General features: G+C 39.3%; 1 protein-coding gene across 3 annotated transcripts in view; it reads left to right on the top strand.

The window, feature by feature from the left end:
• Positions 1-7,784: 7,784 nt before the first annotated feature.
• The window catches only part of LOC129886338 (uncharacterized), a 29,440-nt gene continuing 18,886 nt past the window's right edge, over positions 7,785-18,338 (top strand). The window contains exons 1-7 of one of the 3 annotated variants that reach the window (XM_055960989.1): positions 7,785-7,961; positions 8,035-8,097; positions 8,167-8,337; positions 9,313-9,441; positions 12,143-12,282; positions 13,264-13,353; positions 14,105-14,248. In XM_055960989.1, the coding sequence (XP_055816964.1) occupies positions 7,916-7,961; positions 8,035-8,097; positions 8,167-8,337; positions 9,313-9,441; positions 12,143-12,282; positions 13,264-13,353; positions 14,105-14,248 (783 nt within the window). In that variant the 5' untranslated portion in view covers positions 7,785-7,915. The remainder of the gene's footprint in view (positions 7,962-8,034; positions 8,098-8,166; positions 8,338-9,312; positions 9,442-12,142; positions 12,283-13,263; positions 13,354-14,104; positions 14,249-18,338) is intronic. The other 2 variants (XM_055960987.1, XM_055960988.1) reach the window with 2 other exon arrangements.

The following is an 18,338-nucleotide window of genomic DNA, read 5'->3' as shown; positions in this document are numbered from 1 at the left end:
TTGGTGTGTTATACATTGGCTTTAGGAGATCAAAGTGGGGTTAAAACCCTTTTATTTAAGCCATAATTTACCCATATTTATATAGATGGATTGCAATTCAATCCATTTTAGCTCAAATCCATATCCAATCCCACCCAAATCCGATCCAATCCTCAGATTTCCCACCTCTAGGTAAAGGGTAGTTCTGGCACAAAAGCAAACCATTTCTGAAAATGGACAAAGGGAGTACATATTTTCCTTGTGTAAAAATTATCTTTTATTCTTGCATTTCTTCTGGTTATGATAATACCTGTGGAACATGTAGACAACAAATTGAATTTGCATGTGCAAGTATATGTAGTAAATAACATAATAAACACTGCATCTGGGGTCATGCAATTAATGTCTTCAAGAAGTCCAAAATGGATTTATACTCTCTTGCCCTTTTCTTTGGTAGTTCCAAAATGGATCATTTGTTCTGTTGCATCTTTAGCAATTTAGACTCATTATTTTTGTTAATCTCAAACTTTTCCTTTTTTGCGTAATTTTTCAACATTTATTTTCATTCTGTTTATTTTTTCAAAGTCGGACCATGCTTAGGGTTATGCATTTTTTTTTTACCAAAAATAAGTTTATTATTCTTTTAAATAATATGTGTTATGCACCTACTATATATAACAATTCTAAATTTATTTATGAAAAGTAAAAAAGGAGAAATCGTATGTAGATAAATAGTGAATAAGTAAATAAGAACAAAACCAATTTTCTCATATAAGTAGTTTTATTAACAACAATGAGAACTCAAAAATAACTTTACACATTTGCGATCTAACACACACACATCTATATTACCTTAAAAGGATAAACTCTTTAACTTGAATATTAAACTATTATAATACTCTTTTTTTAACCTAAATATCCTATTTGAAAACAAGTGCCTACTAACAAAAGAAGCCAAGTGTTATGGCCCGCCACTTGATCTTGAAGAAGGTGGAAGAATCTAGAGTCTTGGAGATGTTAGTGGAAGACTCTAGATCCTTATAGAAGCTTGTAGAGAAGTCTTGAAAGACTTAGAATTCTCTAGAGTGTGTAGAGAATTCTAGAGAGGGACTTCTTTGTAAATATGGAGGGACTTGTATAGCAATTTTTATTTATACTTGAGCCCCTTAGGAGTAGTATAAATAGAGGGGGCATTCATTTGTAGCAAATCATCAAGCAATCAAGTATTCTTCCAAAGCAATACAAAAGCCTTCTTCATAAAAGCTCTCTTGTCTTTCTTACTATTTGGCATTCCCTTAGCGATCTAGTCTTAAAGGCTTACTTGAGCTTACAAGATCGTGAAAGATTCGTGAGTAAGTTGTCAAGTGCCGCACGGAGGTCTTAGTTGAAGTCTAAGTCCGTGACAACGTGGTATCAGAGCGAGGTTCTACTAAGGGATATGGCAAGTGAGGGAGACATCAACGCCCCTACCACCACCAACGTCAGGCAAGATGTTGGAAGGAAGCACCGCAAGGGAAGGAAAAACTCTAAGAGAAATGAGGAGGTGCCGCCTGAGCCTACACCAAGCGAGGCCCTAACATCCTACTCACCCTCGGCCACTGAGGTGAGTGACGACGAGCGAGGCGAGGAGCCCGTGGACGTCACGCCCGGCATAAAGTGGATTGCAAGGGTGGATGCTGCCCGGCAAGCTGTGGAGATATTAGGCAAGCGCTTGAACAAGGTCGACGGCAAGTTCAGGTCTCTAGAGGAGTTCACCCTTGAGGAGAACGACAACATCCGGAAAGAGTTGGAGGTGCGCAAGGCTGCCGAGTATGAGGTGAATGAGGTGATCACTTCCTTGGAGTGTCGGCTCATGGACGCGCTAAGCACGATGGAGACCATGAAGGCCGAGATGGAAGCACTCAAGGGAGATTTGAAAATGGGGAGATGCATGACGTCCAGCGCGGACCGGGAGGCCAAGATTGAGGCTCCCAAGCCACCAATGTTCAAAGGTGCCCGTGATGCACAAGAGGTGGAGAACTTCCTTTGGCACTTGGAGAATTACTTCAAGTGTAACAAAGTGAAGAGTGACGAGACGAGGATTAACACGACCGTTCTATACCTCTCGGAGATGGCCATGTTATGGTGGAAGCGCAAGGAGTCCGAGATCGGGAAGGGTCTATGCACCATCAACACCTGGAAGCAGTTCCGGGACGAGTTTAAGAAGGCCTTCTTCCCCAACAACGTCATCTATGAGGCTAAACGCAAGATATGCTCTTCCACTTCATGGATGGGCTGCAGAGTTGGGCCAAGACGGAGTTGGAGCGCCGTTAAGTCAGCACCATCGATGAGGCCATCACCCAAGCCGAAGCCTTGACGTACTTTAAGCATGACAGGCATGACAGAGGCAAGGGCAAAGAAATTAGGAGTAGTCATGCCAAAGGTGGGGGAGATCGTGGCAAAGGCAAAGAGCAACATCCTCCACCCAAGAGCCATGATTTCAACAAGTCCGACGGTAGAAGGTTCGGGCGACAGGGCTACGCCGAGAGAAAGGAGCAGACCTCGAAGGGCAGCGGCTGCTACATATGCGGAGGACCTCACGGCTATGCCAGGTATCCGGAGATGAAGAACCTTGGTGCCATACTGCGGGAGCGAAAGGATAAGGAAGTAGACCAAGGGCAGGGCTCGAACACGACTCAGCTAGGCATGATCGGGCTATGTGGAGCCATCGCGAAGCAAGCTGAGAAGGCGGGAGATTATTCTGCCCAATATGTTGACATATACATCAACGGACGACCAGCTCGTGCCATGGTGGATTCTGGAGCGGAAGCCAACATCATGACCAAGACGGCGACAGCAAGGTTGGGGCTAAGTTACGGGCCAAGCAACACCCGCCTGAAGACGGTCAATGCACCATTGACTCCCGTGTGCGGAGTCGCTCATGGAGTGGACATCACGTTGGGCAAGTGGCAAGGTAAGACAAGCTTCACTGTCGCCCCCTTAGATATATTTGATATCATCCTTGGACAGGAGTTCTTCCAACGGTACCACACGATGATCGATCCCTACCTCCAACAACTCTTGGTGATGGAGCGAGAAGGACCCTGCATGGTACCTCTAGTCAAGATGCCAAAGAAGGAAGGACAAGCCCACCTATCGGCCATGCAGCTTGTAAAGGGCCTAAAGAAGGGGGAGCCGACGTTCGTAGCCACCATTACGAGCTTGGATGAAGGCAATGGTGCTAAGGAGACATTGCCACCTTGCATAGAGAAGGTGCTTGAAGAAAAAAAAGATGTGATGCCCGAAGAGTTGCCAAGACACCTACCTCCAAGGCGCGAGGTAGACCACAGGATCGAGTTGGAGCCAGGAGCGAGGTCGCCCGCATACCCACCATACCGCATGGCTCCACCCGAGTTAGAGGAGCTGAGGAAGCAGTTGAAGGAGCTCCTCGAGGCCGGTCATATCCGTCCATCCAAGGCACCTTATGGCACGCCAGTGTTATTTCAAAAGAAGAAGGATGGCTCGTTGCGCCTGTGTATAGATTATCGGGCGCTCAATAAGGTGATCGTGAAGAACAAGTATCCCATCCCTCTCATTGCCGACTTGTTTGATAGACTTGGACAGGCCAAGTACTTTACCAAGGTGGATTTAAGGAAGGGCTACTACCAAGTACGCATAGCAGAGGGAGACGAACCGAAGACAACATGTGTAACGAGGTACGGAGCTTACGAGTGGTTGGTGATGCCCTTCGGCTTAACCAATGCACCCGCCACCTTTTGCACATTAATGAACAAAATCTTCCACCCCTACTTGGATCGGTTCGTGGTAGTCTACTTGGATGACATAGTCATCTATAGCAACACCTTGGATGAGAACATGGAGCATCTAAAGAAGGTATTCCAAGTTTTGCGCGAGAATGAGCTTTTCATCAAGCGGGAGAAGTGCGAGTTCACCCAACCTGAAGTGCACTTATTGGGACATGTTATCAGCCAAGGAGAGCTACGGATGGACGAAGCAAAAGTTCGGGCCATTAAAGAGTGGGAGGCGCCCACAAAGGTAACCGAACTTAGATCTTTTCTTGGACTTGCTAACTATTACCGCAGGTTCATAAGCGCCTACTCCACTAAAGCCGCTCCACTTACTAAGCTATTGAAGAAGAATAAGCCGTGGGTTTGGAGCGAGGAGTGCAAGGAGGCCTTTGAAGACCTCAAGGCTGCCGTGACAGAGGAGTCGGTCCTAGCGTTGCCTGACTTTTCCAAGACATTCGAAGTGCATACGGACGCTTCTGACTATGCCATTGGAGGAGTATTGATGCAAGAGAGGCACCCTATCGCCTTCGAGAGCCGCAAACTGAACGAGACAAAACGGCGGTACACCGTGCAGGAAAAGGAGATGACAGCCATCGTCCATTGCCTACGCACATGGAGACACTACTTACTTGGCTCCAAGTTCTTAGTCAAGACCGACAACGTGGCCACTAGCTACTTCCAGTCACAAAAGAAACTCACCCCGAAGCAAGCTAGGTGGCAAGACTTCTTGGCTGAGTTCGACTACGAGCTGGAGTACAAGCCGGGCAAAGGCAATGTTGTGGCTGATGCCCTTAGCAGGAAGTTCGAGCTGGCGGCCATCACCACAACACATTGCGACATCTAGGATGCAATCAAGGATGGTCTGCAGCATGACCTAGAGGCAAATAAGCTTATGGAGTTAGCCGTTCAGGGCAAGACAAGGCGCTTCTGGGTAGAAGATGGACTCTTGCTTACCGCCGGGCGAAGGATCTATGTGCCGAAATTCGGAGCTATCAGGCGATGAATCATGAAAGAAAGTCATGACACCTTATGGGCCGGACATCCAGGGCAGCGTCGCACAAGGGCACTGATTGAGGCGATTTATTACTGGCCACGCATGCGGGACGATATTGAATGCTATGTGCAGACTTGTCTTGTGTGCCAGCAAGACAAAGTAGAGCAGCGCCAACCAGGAGGACTCTTGGAGCCCCTGCCCATAGCGGAACGTCCATGGGAGAGCGTGACTATGGACTTCATCACATGCTTACCAAAGTCCGACGGGTACGGGACGATTATGGTCGTGGTGGACAGGTTCTCCAAGTATGCCAGCTTCATGGCCGCCACGGCAGGTTGCACTGCTAAGGAGGCTGCCAGACTATTTTTCAAGAATGTGGTGAAGTATTGGGGATTGCCAAGACACATCATTAGTGACAGAGACCCACGCTTCACCAGGAACTTTTGGAGAGAATTGTTCGAAATTCTTGGCACGAAATTACATTTCTCCACTAGTTTCCACCCGCAGACAGACGACCAAACGGAGCGAGTCAATGCCTTACTGGAGTGCTACTTGAGGCACTTTGTGAGCTCCCATCAGAAACATTGGGCGAGACTACTGGACGTAGCCCAATTCTCTTACAACCTACAACGGAGTGAGGCCACAGGGCGAACACCATTCGAGCTAGCCACAGGCCAACAACCATAAACTCCACATTCACTACCGGCCGCGTTCGAGGGCAAGAGTTTGGGGGCCTATCACATGGCCAAGGGTTTTGAGGAGCAGCTCGACACTGCCAAGTCTTATTTGGACAAGGCAGCGAAGAAGATGAAGAAGTTTGCCGACCGCAAGCGTCGTCCCACGGATTACCAAGTTGGAGACATGGTCTTGGTCAAGTTCAACCCCAGGCAATTCAAGGCGTTGCGAGGCATGCATCAAAACTTGGTGCGAAAGTACGAGGGCCCGTTCAGGATCGTTGCCAAGGTTGGCAATATCTCTTACAGGTTGGAGCTACCACCGCATCTTAAGGTTGATCCAGTCTTCCATGCCAACGTCCTCAAGCCATACCATGAGGACAAGGATGATCTTAGCCGAGGAGAATCAAGTCGGGCGCCACTCACAATCACCGCCTCGCATGATCGAGACATCGAAGCCATTATGGACTACCAAGCCAAGCGAAAACAGGGACAACAGGCCACTGCTATGTTCTTAGTCCATTGGAAGGGACAATCTCCGGAGGAGGCCACCTGGGAGAGATATGAAGACCTGTGGCAGTTCAAAGACAAGATCCGGGAGTTTTTGCAGCAGCAGTGCGCCGCGGTCGTCGCCACATCAGGTGGGGGAGAGTGTTATGGCCCGCCACTTGATCTTGAAGAAGGTGGAAGAATCTAGAGTCTTGGAGAGGTTAGTGGAAGACTCTAGATCCTTATAGAAGCTTGTAGAGAAGTCTTGAAAGACTTAGAATTCTCTAGAGTGTGTAGAGAATTCTAGAGAGGGACTTCTTTGTAAATATGGAGGGACTTGTATAGCAATTTTTATTTATACTTGAGCCCCTTAGAAGTAGTATAAATAGAGGGGGCATTTATTTGTAGCAAATCATCAAGCAATCAAGTATTCTTCCAAAGCAATACAAAAGCCTTCTTCATAAAAGCTCTCTTGTCTTTCTTACTATTTGGCATTCCCTTAGCGATCTAGTCTTAAAGGCTTACTTGAGCTTACAAGATCGTGAAAGATTCGTGAGTAAGTTGTCAAGTGCCGCACGGAGGTCTTAGTTGAAGTCTAAGTCCGTGACACAAGGCTTGATAATTTGACTTCATACTTTTCAACCAACCATTGTAACGTCTTTCAAGCACTTTTGCACTTGGTGTTTTTCTAATTCAGTCGATCAGATTTGTCACCAGCAATAGCGACTCAGTAATTGATTTGTCATCAGTATTATATTTAACATATATCAATCAACTGTCACACAACCTTAGAACATAAAGTGAAGTTTACTTGATGTGATACACAATTGTAGAAAACCTCTTAAATTTCCATGGTAAGAGAAAAAACTATCTGAATAGCTTTATTCTAATTAAATCATGTTAAAACAGTTACGTTATTGAACAAAGAAATTGAAATGAATTTTACTAGTAACTTTATTATAAAGGAATATGATGAGATGATAGTCCCGTTGCAAATTTTCCGACGAAATATGATGTTAATATGAATTGAATTTTTTTGAATAGAAATTTATGAGTTATTTAATTATATAAATATTTACTTGATATACATATTACTAATTTTAATTTATACTTTTTCAAATGTAATTTGCATTTTAGTAATGGAGAAATCACTTATTAGGTAAGGAAAAAGTTTGGAAAGAGAGATAATAATTATAAATAGAAGGTAAGTTAAAATTTTACAAGATTAATTTCATGAAAAATGTTTATTTGATACATAATATAGATAAATTAATATAATTCAAACAATTAACTAATTTCAAATATAGGTATGATACTTAATGGGGAGATTTAAGTTTGCTAAACATTCACAAACATCTAAATCAAATTTATAGGTTGGATGACATCTAATCATCTTGATTTCAATAAATCAAATCATAGTAAGATGAGCCATATTAATCATTCTCATACACATATACTTATTTGTTCATGTATACTTATTTACTCAACTTTTATATTAGTAATATTGATTTTTTTAAAAAAAATCATGTACTATAATTTAATATAGTCGTCGTGGTCTCTTTTCTTACTAATTGCTATGCTTTGGGCATCGTTTTCTTCTTATTGTACTTGGTTTGATGCATTTGAGCCGAGAGTATTTTGGAAACAAATTCTCTACTTCCACGAGGTAATAATAAGATCTACATACACTCTAGCCTCCTCATACTCCCACTTGATAAGATTTTATTGCGTATATTGTTGTTGTATTTCTCAATTCAAATGAATAAATAAATTAACTTAACCACTTTCAATTAATTTTTTTAAATCCTTAGTTCAAATTTTAAAATTTTACAGAATTCAAAAAAATTACATTATTCATATAACTGACAAACTACTGTCCTGATCATTTTTGTCATTTTCTGTAACTAACTGCATGCAAAACCCCTGCTCTGTTTTCTCCCTCCCTGTATAAACACCAGAAGTTTCTGCGTAAACCCCAAAATTCTTCAGTTATGGAAGCCGAAAACCTATGGCCAAAATCCCCTCCGCTTTCTAAAGGTTTTGATTCTTTTTCCTTTCTTCAAATATTGCATGGTTTCCGGTTAATATATCTTGAAATTGTTCTGTGCAGCTCAAGAAAAGGCTAAAAGGTTCCTGGAGGCTGCTTGTGAAGGGGATATTGAGCTTTTCAAGAGTGAGTTTTCAATTTCAAACACTATTTTCCTGCTTTATTTTGGGGTCGCAGTTGATGATTGTGAAACAGAATTGGCAAAGGAACGGGATCATGGGAAAGGGATGGTCGCTACGGTGGCGTCTGTGAAGGATGGTAAAGAACGAGGGGCATTGATATTTGCCGCTGCGGAAGGAAAAATTGAGTTGTGCAAGTACTTGGTGGAAGAATTGAAGATTGATGTCAATCAAAGAGATAAAGAAGGTATTCTCTACTAATAAGTTTGTCTTCATTCATCATTGACTTCTTGTTTACAAGAAACTGGCTCTAGCTAGGGCTTTTGTCCTGATTGAAACTTGAGGGGTTCTTTATTATTTTTTTCCTCATTAAAGTTTTGATGCATAGTATATTGTTTTCTAATAATTGGTGAGTTGGAGGTTTTGAATAATGTGTATAATTTTTTGTATTGGAAACTGTTTTTTTAATTTAAGTTTAGTCTTTCAATATTTCGATAGAATGATATGATAGACGAAAATGTAGTACATTGAATTAAAGTAGATATGAACATACCTAATCAGTAACAATTGGAAGACAAGTTCTAGAGAAAAGTTGTTAGACCAACAACATTATATGGGAATGAACATTGAACTTATGATGCGCTCTACTTGTCAACAAAATGAATATCTTAAAAATGCCAATGTTAAATCAAGGTGAAATCATACAAGATTATATAAAATTAGAAATATTAGAAGGACTTCGGTAATGGTTTGGCTTTGTCCTATGCAGGCCTCCAAATGCAACTATGTAGGTGTGAAATTATGATTATTGAAGGTGCTAAAAAGGGACAAGGTAAAACTAAAATAACAAGAGTGAGAAGTTATCTCAAAAGATCTAAAATCTCTAAGAATTAACACGGACCTGGCTAGAATACAAAACAATAGATGCAAATGATACTTATAGGTGATAATAATTCGTGGTGATCACGGCTTACTTGTGTATTTACATTAAGTCTTGGTAGGTCAAGCATATGAATTTAGGGGACCTCAAGTTTCTTGAAAACCCTTAATTTACTTTGAAAGACAATTTATTTGCCAATATAGGAATGGTAGACTCAAATACAGCGGAATAAATGGAGGATTCATATTACTGATTCCAACTTGTTTGAGATTGAGGCTCTTGTTGATTGATTGATATGTGCTGAAAGTGATATTGCTTTAAATATATATTATTTCTTCATAGGTCAGACTCCTGTTCTTCATGCTGCTAGGCAAGGACACACTGCTACTGTCCAGTACCTCATAGAGCAGGGTGCAGATCCTAAAACATCCAATGCCTCAGGGACAGCTTTGCATAATGCTGCAGTAAATGGTATTTTTCCTCTTCGTTAGTAGAAGTGATTGAAGCTTCTATTTGTGTCAGGAAAGAGTCCTGGGTTCATATGCATTTAATTGCTGTAACCTTGTGGCTTCTGGGTTCTAATTGTGTCAAGAAAGGCTTACTTGTGTACAGTGAACTTTTCTATTTAGGGAGTTCCACAATTTCTGATAAAATGTTTGAATAAAAAGTCAGTAATTATTTTTTAAATTTTGATATTAATTGATGGAAATTTTGGGGGACATAAGTTGTTTTGGATCTAGGAATATGAAAAGGTAAAACTGTGTTGAGAATATGAAAAGTTGATAATAGTAGAGTGACCCATCTACTTAACCCTGGGGCCTGGGTAGGCAGGTTTTCTTACATCTTTACTTAATCTAGTGGATTAGTTGAAGTGTCGCACATGCTGGTCGACAACTACTGTTATTTTTTAAAAGAAAAAGAATAAATATCTAAAGGTCTAAATCTGAAATTTTCTTAGTAAGAAAGTGTTTTGAGACTCATAATAACATGTCAGTTGTAGAAGTAGAAAAGGACTTGAAATGGGGAATAAAGTTTCAACTTCAAAACAGAAGGCTAGAAAAATCTCCCTATTGTGTAATGAGCCATTGACATGCTAGGGCTAGTGTGGACTTGATTCTATATTGTAACTCTCGTTATTGAATAAGTGATTACCACTTACCAGATAGTTGATTGAACAGAACTACAGTTCCCTTAGAAGTAATAAATGATAGTAAGTTGTGACCATTCTTACTTAAGGAAATAAGCTTTCAGGATTTTTTTTTCTGTACAGTGTCTCTCGTTATGGAATAAGTGAATCAAACAGGCAATTGAACAGAACAAGAGTTCTATTGGAAGTTTAACGACTAAGGAGAGAGACTGTAATTTTTGACCCCCTTACTGAAGGAAAAAACTTCATAAGGGCTTTCTTTGTTCAATCTGTAGCATTCCCTGCTATTTTGCATTTACAAGCGTAGCCCTTCATCATGGTTTCTCCAATTGAAGTAGGAACCAAAAGGTAATGATCAAAGTTCTATATCCGCCAAACAAGGAAATCAACACTCTGCTTCTTTGAGATCCAATTTTTATTTGAGCAGATCAGTTATATTGTTATGCATTGGCTTCACAATTTTCACCTTTCTTATATAGGAAGAGTCAGTTGAACTCCAAGCTAATATCAAAGGACAATGTAGGACAATACATATATATATTGGGGTTAAACAATCTGGCTTTTTGACGTCTAATATGTGGAGAAAATGGAAGAACTGATCAAAAGGTCCAGCAGACTATCTAAGGGCTGTTGTAAAGCCTGAGCAAATAAAGGGAGGAAGAGACCAATATTAACTCTGGAAAGGCAATATTTCAAGACTTGGATAGTATATTGATGCAATGTTCTATAAAGAAGGGTTCTTAATTGTTTCTCTTCAATAGTTCTCCAAAAAATGGACCTCAAAATAGTTTTTCATCCTTAAACCACATGAAACCCACTAGAATATGCGGAATTCCTGATTTGAGCAAGTTTTGGAGAGTAAGAACTAAAACCCCATCAATGAATTGGTCAAAGTTCTTATCTAAAACAAATAAACGCAGAAAAAGGTAAGCAAATAAGGCTATAATTAGCAGTAAGAAGCACAGAGATCGATAGGGTGGGATGGGGTCTGTTTTCTATTTGCTGCATAGTTTTCAGGTCACTGTTCTATTTTGAGCTGGTCAAAACCTAACTTTAGCCTCTGTTTCGATGGAAATGTTACGCTAACTTGTAAACTAAATTTGTAGAGACTTTGATTTCCTGAACATTTGTCCTTTCTCACTTCATTCTCCTTTTCTTTCCTTTCTTTTTGCCAATGCTACATCTTTTTTTCTCAATTGATGACTTGAAATGACCCTAGCTTACTAGAGCTTCAAAGAACTGTAACTGAAAAATGTTTTCTGGTATTGTAATTTATGCAGGGTATCTGTCCTTCCTCCAAACCACTGAACTGTTATATTTTTACTGAAAAATTCTGGTACTCTTTGTATTTCCCAGTCATTGGGGTGTCTCCTGAACACAAAATTCCACCCTTGAGATTTTCGCAGTTCAGCTGTAGTACTAAACTGTAGATATCTCGGAAGAGCATTTCCATGTTGCCTGCTTCATGCCATTCATCCTTCCAGAAAGCAGCTTTTTCTCCATTTGCAACTTTGATCTTGGTGTTGGGCTTGAATTCATTCCACAAGATCCTGATGTACCTCCTTTGCCATCCAATTATCATTCTCCTCATATTTAGCTTTGATGACTGTACCCCATAGATTTTGATTTTCATTAGAGTGTGTCTATAGCAACTTCATTCTGAGTGCCTTACTCTTCTAAGTGGTATGAATGTGAATGGGGTATCAAGAACATAAGCACATGTAAAAGAAAAAACTACAAGTGAAAATATATTTGCAGGTTTATTTTCCTTTGTTGCCACATAATCTGAATCGGGGATCTAATCATGTTCTAATGGATATCAGTAGTTGAGATCTTAGTGTCAGCTTTAAATTCTCTATTAGTAAAACAATGAGAGAAATCAATCAACATGTCATGTCTTATTTCTATATTGTTATTTATACTGGTGTCCTGCATACTCTTGTGTGTTTAGCTACATACATTCTTCAATTTATTATCCTTCTTTACATAGAATGACATTTTATTGTTCATTGTCTTTGTCTGCAGGACATATTAAATTGGTTAAATTGTTACTGTCAAAGGGTGTAGACATTGATTTGCAAAGTGATGTTGGAACACCACTTATATGCGCTGCAAGTCACGGCCAGGAAGATGCTGTTAAGGTTTTGCTGGAACACCATGCTAATGTGAGTGCTTTGTTACCTGTTTAGACCCCTCTTTTCTCAAATCAAAATTACCAGTCATTGTTTAACAATTCTCTCTAGACAAAGTGGAAAGCAGTTGTATGGTTCAAAGTGTTCCCTATCTAATGACTTAAAGCTTCCTAGTGGGTTTCTCAGTTCATCGTTGTTTTGTAACTGGGAGAGACGTTGTTTTCAAACATCAACATCACCCTTATCGGAAAAAAATTCACCCCATCCCTCCCCTCCCCTCCCCTCCCTTCAAAAGACTAAAAGAGTCAGGCAACATGTGAGGAGGCGTGTTGATAAGTAATAAAAGTATCCCCTCTCTAGCAACTTAAGCTTGACTTTTAGATGAAGTGGTTCCACAACCAAAACAAGTCTTTACATACTTTTCTTGCACTGATGTATTCAAAAAGTGACCAATTAATAGATGTTGAGCTGTTTGTTTCTCCTCTTGTTTTATGTACTTTCTTCCCTTTGCCAAACAGTGCAGAGTTTCCACTCCCAACCTGTACAGGCTTCTTTTCTTCCCCCCTTCCCTCTGTCTTTTTTTGTTTTTGATAAGTATTGACTTCACCATTTTCTTCATTCTTTTCAGTTTCATTTAGTTGTTTGTTAGTGTTTCTGTTGCGAAAAAAGAAGTTTTAGTAAATAAGTTAGCTTAGATATAGTATATAAATTAGCTTTTGATTGGTGATTCAACTTAAGATATTTTTTCTTTCACAAATTTAACTTAAGATGATTTTCTCAGATCTTTGCATACAGCACCTGATTTGCATTTCTTACTCGTTAGAGAGGGCACATGTTGATAATATGTGGAAAAACCCAAGTCCTTCTGGGTTGAACTTTTGTTCATTTTGATGCATTCTTCTCTACTGTTGAGGATGAGTTTGCGGAAAAAGGGGGGGGGGGGGGGTGAAGATACTCTATTAGCAAGTGTAATTTCTATTTGTTCGTATGGCCTAAAAAAGTTACTTTGTGCAGTTTGATGCTCAAACAGAAGATGATAATTTGTGCTCTCTGGTATCAGCTGTAGCAGCCAATTCATTGCGTTGCGTGGAGCTGTTAGTAAAGGTCAATAAAATTCTATTTTCTCCTTAAGACTGTAGATATTCATTACATCGTTCTACTCTTTCTCTATATTTACTTTAAATTGCTGATCCCAACAAAAATACCTGGAGGATGATCCCAACAGTAATTTCTTGGAGCATTTGGAATGAGAGAAACTACAGATGTTTTGATGGAATATCAATTCCCATGAGCACCATTAAGACTAGGTGTTTAGTCAGCTTTTATAATTGGCACCTTCTCTCCCCTGTAAACAGTATGATAATTTTTGGGATTCTGTTAGCTCCCTAACTCTAGCACAGTAGGGTTAAGGGGGTTTATCTTTTTGGCTGCTTTACAGGTTTTTGCATAGTTAGCTTCATGTTATTTTCATGTTTGAGGCAACTTTATTTTTAGTTGTAACCATGGCATCTCCTTGATGCCTTTCTAATTCAATTTAATTACTTCACCCGAAACAACACAAAATAACATTTCTTACATATTCAAAGATGGTTTATTGAAAAAAATATATTTTCTATCTACTTATCCAAAATGGAAAAATAAAAATAAAATTAAAAATTCATGTTCGTTCTCTCTGAAGCAATTCTTTACATATGCTACACCAGATTGGCACAGTTGTTTGCGGGAACACGAACATCTATTTCACTTATGAGAACCGTCTTTTTCAATTTTTTCCATTTTGTTTTGTACTTTGCAATGTTGTTTGGTTAAGCGTGCCGTCTGCCCACTTGAAGCTTAACTTTTTTTGTGCTACCAGGCAGGGGCTAATGTCAATGTTAAGGCTGGTGATGCAACTAGGTATGGTGAAACAACTCCTTTGCTCGTTGCTGCTCGGAAGGGTAATGCAGAAATTATTAACTTCTTACTACAAGCTGGAGCTGATCCTAATGCCGCTGATGAGGTAATTGAAAAGAAAATCTAACAAAATCTAATTTCTTTGTTGTTTCAATATATTTTGGACGAAATTTCCAAGGAATTTTTCTTCTTTCAATTGTTGGAAAGTACCTTAGTCATATTTTCCAAGGGATTATTGAAGTTAAAGATATGTTCTTATACCTGGACCTAGAGTGAGAACTAACAATCTTAGGGGTTGTTTGGTGTGAAGGATAACACCAAATAATCTCGCAATTAAATTATATTGGCACTTAAGTTGGTGTTTGGTTGGCAAGTCAGGGATAACTTATCCCGGGATTAATAAATAGTATCGGGATAAGTTATCCCTCCTCTTGAGTGGTATACTAATCCCAAGATAACTTATACCCAGATAAAATAGGTACTTCAAGAAGCATCATTTTTTTCACTACTGCATGAAGTAATTGAAGCATTCTAGCCGTGGCCAATAGAAAACTTGCTACTTTACTTTTCTCCAAGATGAAACTATTTGAAAGAAAACTGAAAACACGGATCAACACAGCAACATATGCAAAAATAGCCTCGAAAGAAATTACAAAATTTCCACCACGAGGAAGATAGCAACTACTACATACTAGTACAACCTCCACAACAATAAAATTAAGAAGGTGTCACGCCCCGGGAGGGTACCCTAGACGTAACCTGCACTCAGAAACCATTTCTGGCTCCCAAGCGAACCACATAGCCTGATCACACATCCGTTCATTCATTCAATCAGCGGAAGACAAAAAAAATAAAGAGAATATTTGGTGGGCAACTCAAAACATCAATCTAACTCAAAGAATAAAGGCCATGGGCCAACAAATCAACTATAGTATTTGTCATTAAAAATAGTTTGACAAGAATAATGTAAGGAAAGAAATACTCAATCGACCCTTAACTATCTAGTCTATGAAGCCTCTATCACTACTATCTAATTGGTGCCAATGACATGTTCATGCCTACCTCAATTCAAAATGAAAAGAGCTAACTCGATGCAAGAATGATATAAGCGGTAACCTCCGGATGTAGGGAATGACTCACCAATACGCTGAGTGTGTATAGATCCTCAATGGTGCTTCTATTGACGATCTCTTAGACCTGTCTCTGCATCATGAAACGATGTAGGTCCAACTGGACGTCAGTACATGGAATGTACGAGTATGTAATATGGCAGAATGAAACATACCTCAAGGAAGAATAACGTTGGTTCAAATATCTCCGAATCAGAAAGATAAGAGAGACTCAAATAAGGCGTCATAAGTCTAAAGTAAGAATACATTTTTTTAGGCAAAGACCAATCACACATCATACAATCCAATACAATCATACACAATACAGTTCAATCAAATCATATACCATCCGATTCAATTCAATTGTATATAATCGGTTCAATCCGGTCATATACGATCCGATCCAATCCAATCATATACCTTTCCATCGTACACTATCCAATCACATATCATATAATCTGATCCATCACACATCACCTAATCCAATCATATAAAATCAACTCAAAATCAACTCAACAATCAACTCAAAGGACTCAACTCAATAACTATGCAAATTAAATTATGCAACGTTTTACAATTCAACTCAAAGGACTCAACTTAATAAATATGTAACAACTCACTCAAGTGTCCCCAGGTCTAATAAGAAATGGTTTAGACGGGACCAATCACATACCATTCAAATCAATCTGACTCAGAGTACTATCAAGACCTATTTGGGAGTTTCTCTTAACCGACAACCATCACTTATGAGCCAGTGAAAGTACAACAAACCGACGTTGTTGCCGCGTCCGTTCATACTTTGCCAGGGTATGAACGAATCAACCAATCATGGATCCAATCCAACCAAGTCCCAAATGTCAGGACAAACATCTCGGGGAAACATCCGACTTTAACGGTTCAATCCCCCCTACGTTTGGCGACGTAGTTATTGGGTTCGAGTGTGGACTATACTCTTGCCCAATTCGGTGCTCGATACTCCTTCCAAGACTCAATGCTCATAAAACTCCATCTAATCAACTCAATCAAATCACATCGACAAGTCTCATTACAACCTTGTCAACTCATCAACTCTATCATGATCAAATCTCTTCCAATCATACTATCCGAGCAATCTCAATCATATCTTTCAAAAGAAATTTAAATGCATATTTATAGCAACATATGGACATAACAAATCATTCCTCCATCCATTTGAGAAATCTTTGAGACTCATCACAACTTCGAGACTTTAAATCGATACTTAATAATAGACAACATTTTTAAGAAAATAACATCCTTTATCAAACCTATATAATTAAGAAGATCAATAAAACATATTTAACAACTCATCTTCATCAACTCATATAGAATCAAATAAATAGGGGACAAAGCTCATATGAACATAATCACATGGTTAAAGAAATCAATAAGACATATTAACAAGTAAAATGCTCAATTCATTTATAATCAAAATACTCGTGTTCAAAATAATTAAAAGACTCCTCAACTCAACTCATGCTTAAACTCTTTTCAAATCATAGACGAAAACAATTACTCTTTAAACTCAAAATAGTGTATAAATAGTTTATGCAAAAATGGTTTCAAAATCATTTATTTCCAAAATGCTCATAAGACTCCAATCAACTCAGATTATGCAAATCACATATCACATAATCACATTAGACTCCAATCCGCTCCATCACATAACATCTTCATCAATATACATCTTCATCAATCATTCTACACATTTTAAATAAGCGCCATTCACGTCATCACTCACATCGTCATCAAAACGTCATCATCAAAACGTCATCATATATTATCATTTACGTCATCATCAAACATTATCATCACATCATTGTCAAGTATCATCATCACATCAATCATCAAACATCTACTCCAAAATCCTTATTTGGTCCTATATTCATTTTATAGAAGCAAAGGGACATTCTTAACTAACCAATTCATTCTTTTCATTCCAATCAATACATATATACACACAACTATCCATCTCAACCTCAAGACATTTATGACAAGAAATCTCATCTTGGGTTCATGTGAATGAAACATGAACCCATACTCTCAATAAAACTCAACTCATTTATATCGTCAATACCTATAAATCTATATACAAAGATACATTTGTAGTTAATAATATGAAAAATAACTATTTAGTAACTCAAGTCATTAAAATCATCAACCAACCAATAGTATTTAAAAATATTCCATAGTTTAGGGAAAACTTTCAAGAAAACCTTTCTAGAAGGTGTAACTCTTTCACAACTCCTAACCAACACATCTATGAGCATATGGAAGAACTCAATCCATATTTTAGGTTAGCCTTACATACCTTGTTTGAAGACTTTGAAGGAACTTGATGTTAGGTCTTCAATGGAAGGCTTGAATTCTTGAAGCTCTTGAAGGCACCCTTTGTTGGAGATGGATTTGGGGAAGAAGAAGAAGAAGAGAGGGAAATTTTCTAGGGCTTTTTAGAGAGAGAGAAAAGCTAAAAATAATGGTCCAAAATGCTCAAGGATGATGTATATATAATTTGGAAAAAGTCCAAGTTGCCCCTCTTCCAAAAATCTGGAAATTTGGGCAAAAGTCTTGCTGGCGCTATAGTGGCGCGTCGCGCCACTGCAGCGCCAAGCCAAAATAGGCTTAAAACCCTGCACATTTAATAGTGGTGCATCGCGCCAAGACCCAAACTACTGAGGCTATTTTATGGCGCTATAGTGGCGTGGGGCGCCACTGGAGCGCCAAGCCTAAATTTCGCCCAGGCCAGAATATTCCTGCAGTACTAGTCCGTAGTAAAATGGCCATAACATTTTACTCCGAACTCCAAAAATTGCAATCTTGGTGGCGTTGGAAAGAAGACTCAAAGACCTTTAATTTTGTAGGTCGTGGTCCACCCAGTTATTTATATCCTAGGATATATGGTCGTTTGAAGTTGACCCTTATACTAACTCATCCGAAAACTTAGTCGATTGGAGTTCTTTGGACTCGACTTGGTGTTAGAGATCCCTTATGACCCCTAAACACATCTAACACACTTAAAATACTTAGGAATTAATCCTAACTCATGTGTGTAGAATTACAAGTCCTCCG

The sequence above is a fragment of the Solanum dulcamara genome, chromosome 4, assembly GCF_947179165.1.
Source record: "Solanum dulcamara chromosome 4, daSolDulc1.2, whole genome shotgun sequence".
Classification (NCBI taxonomy): Eukaryota; Viridiplantae; Streptophyta; class Magnoliopsida; order Solanales; family Solanaceae; genus Solanum; species Solanum dulcamara.
The sequence above is the reverse complement of the archived record's forward strand: the minus strand, read 5'-3'. Positions and strand labels throughout refer to the sequence as shown.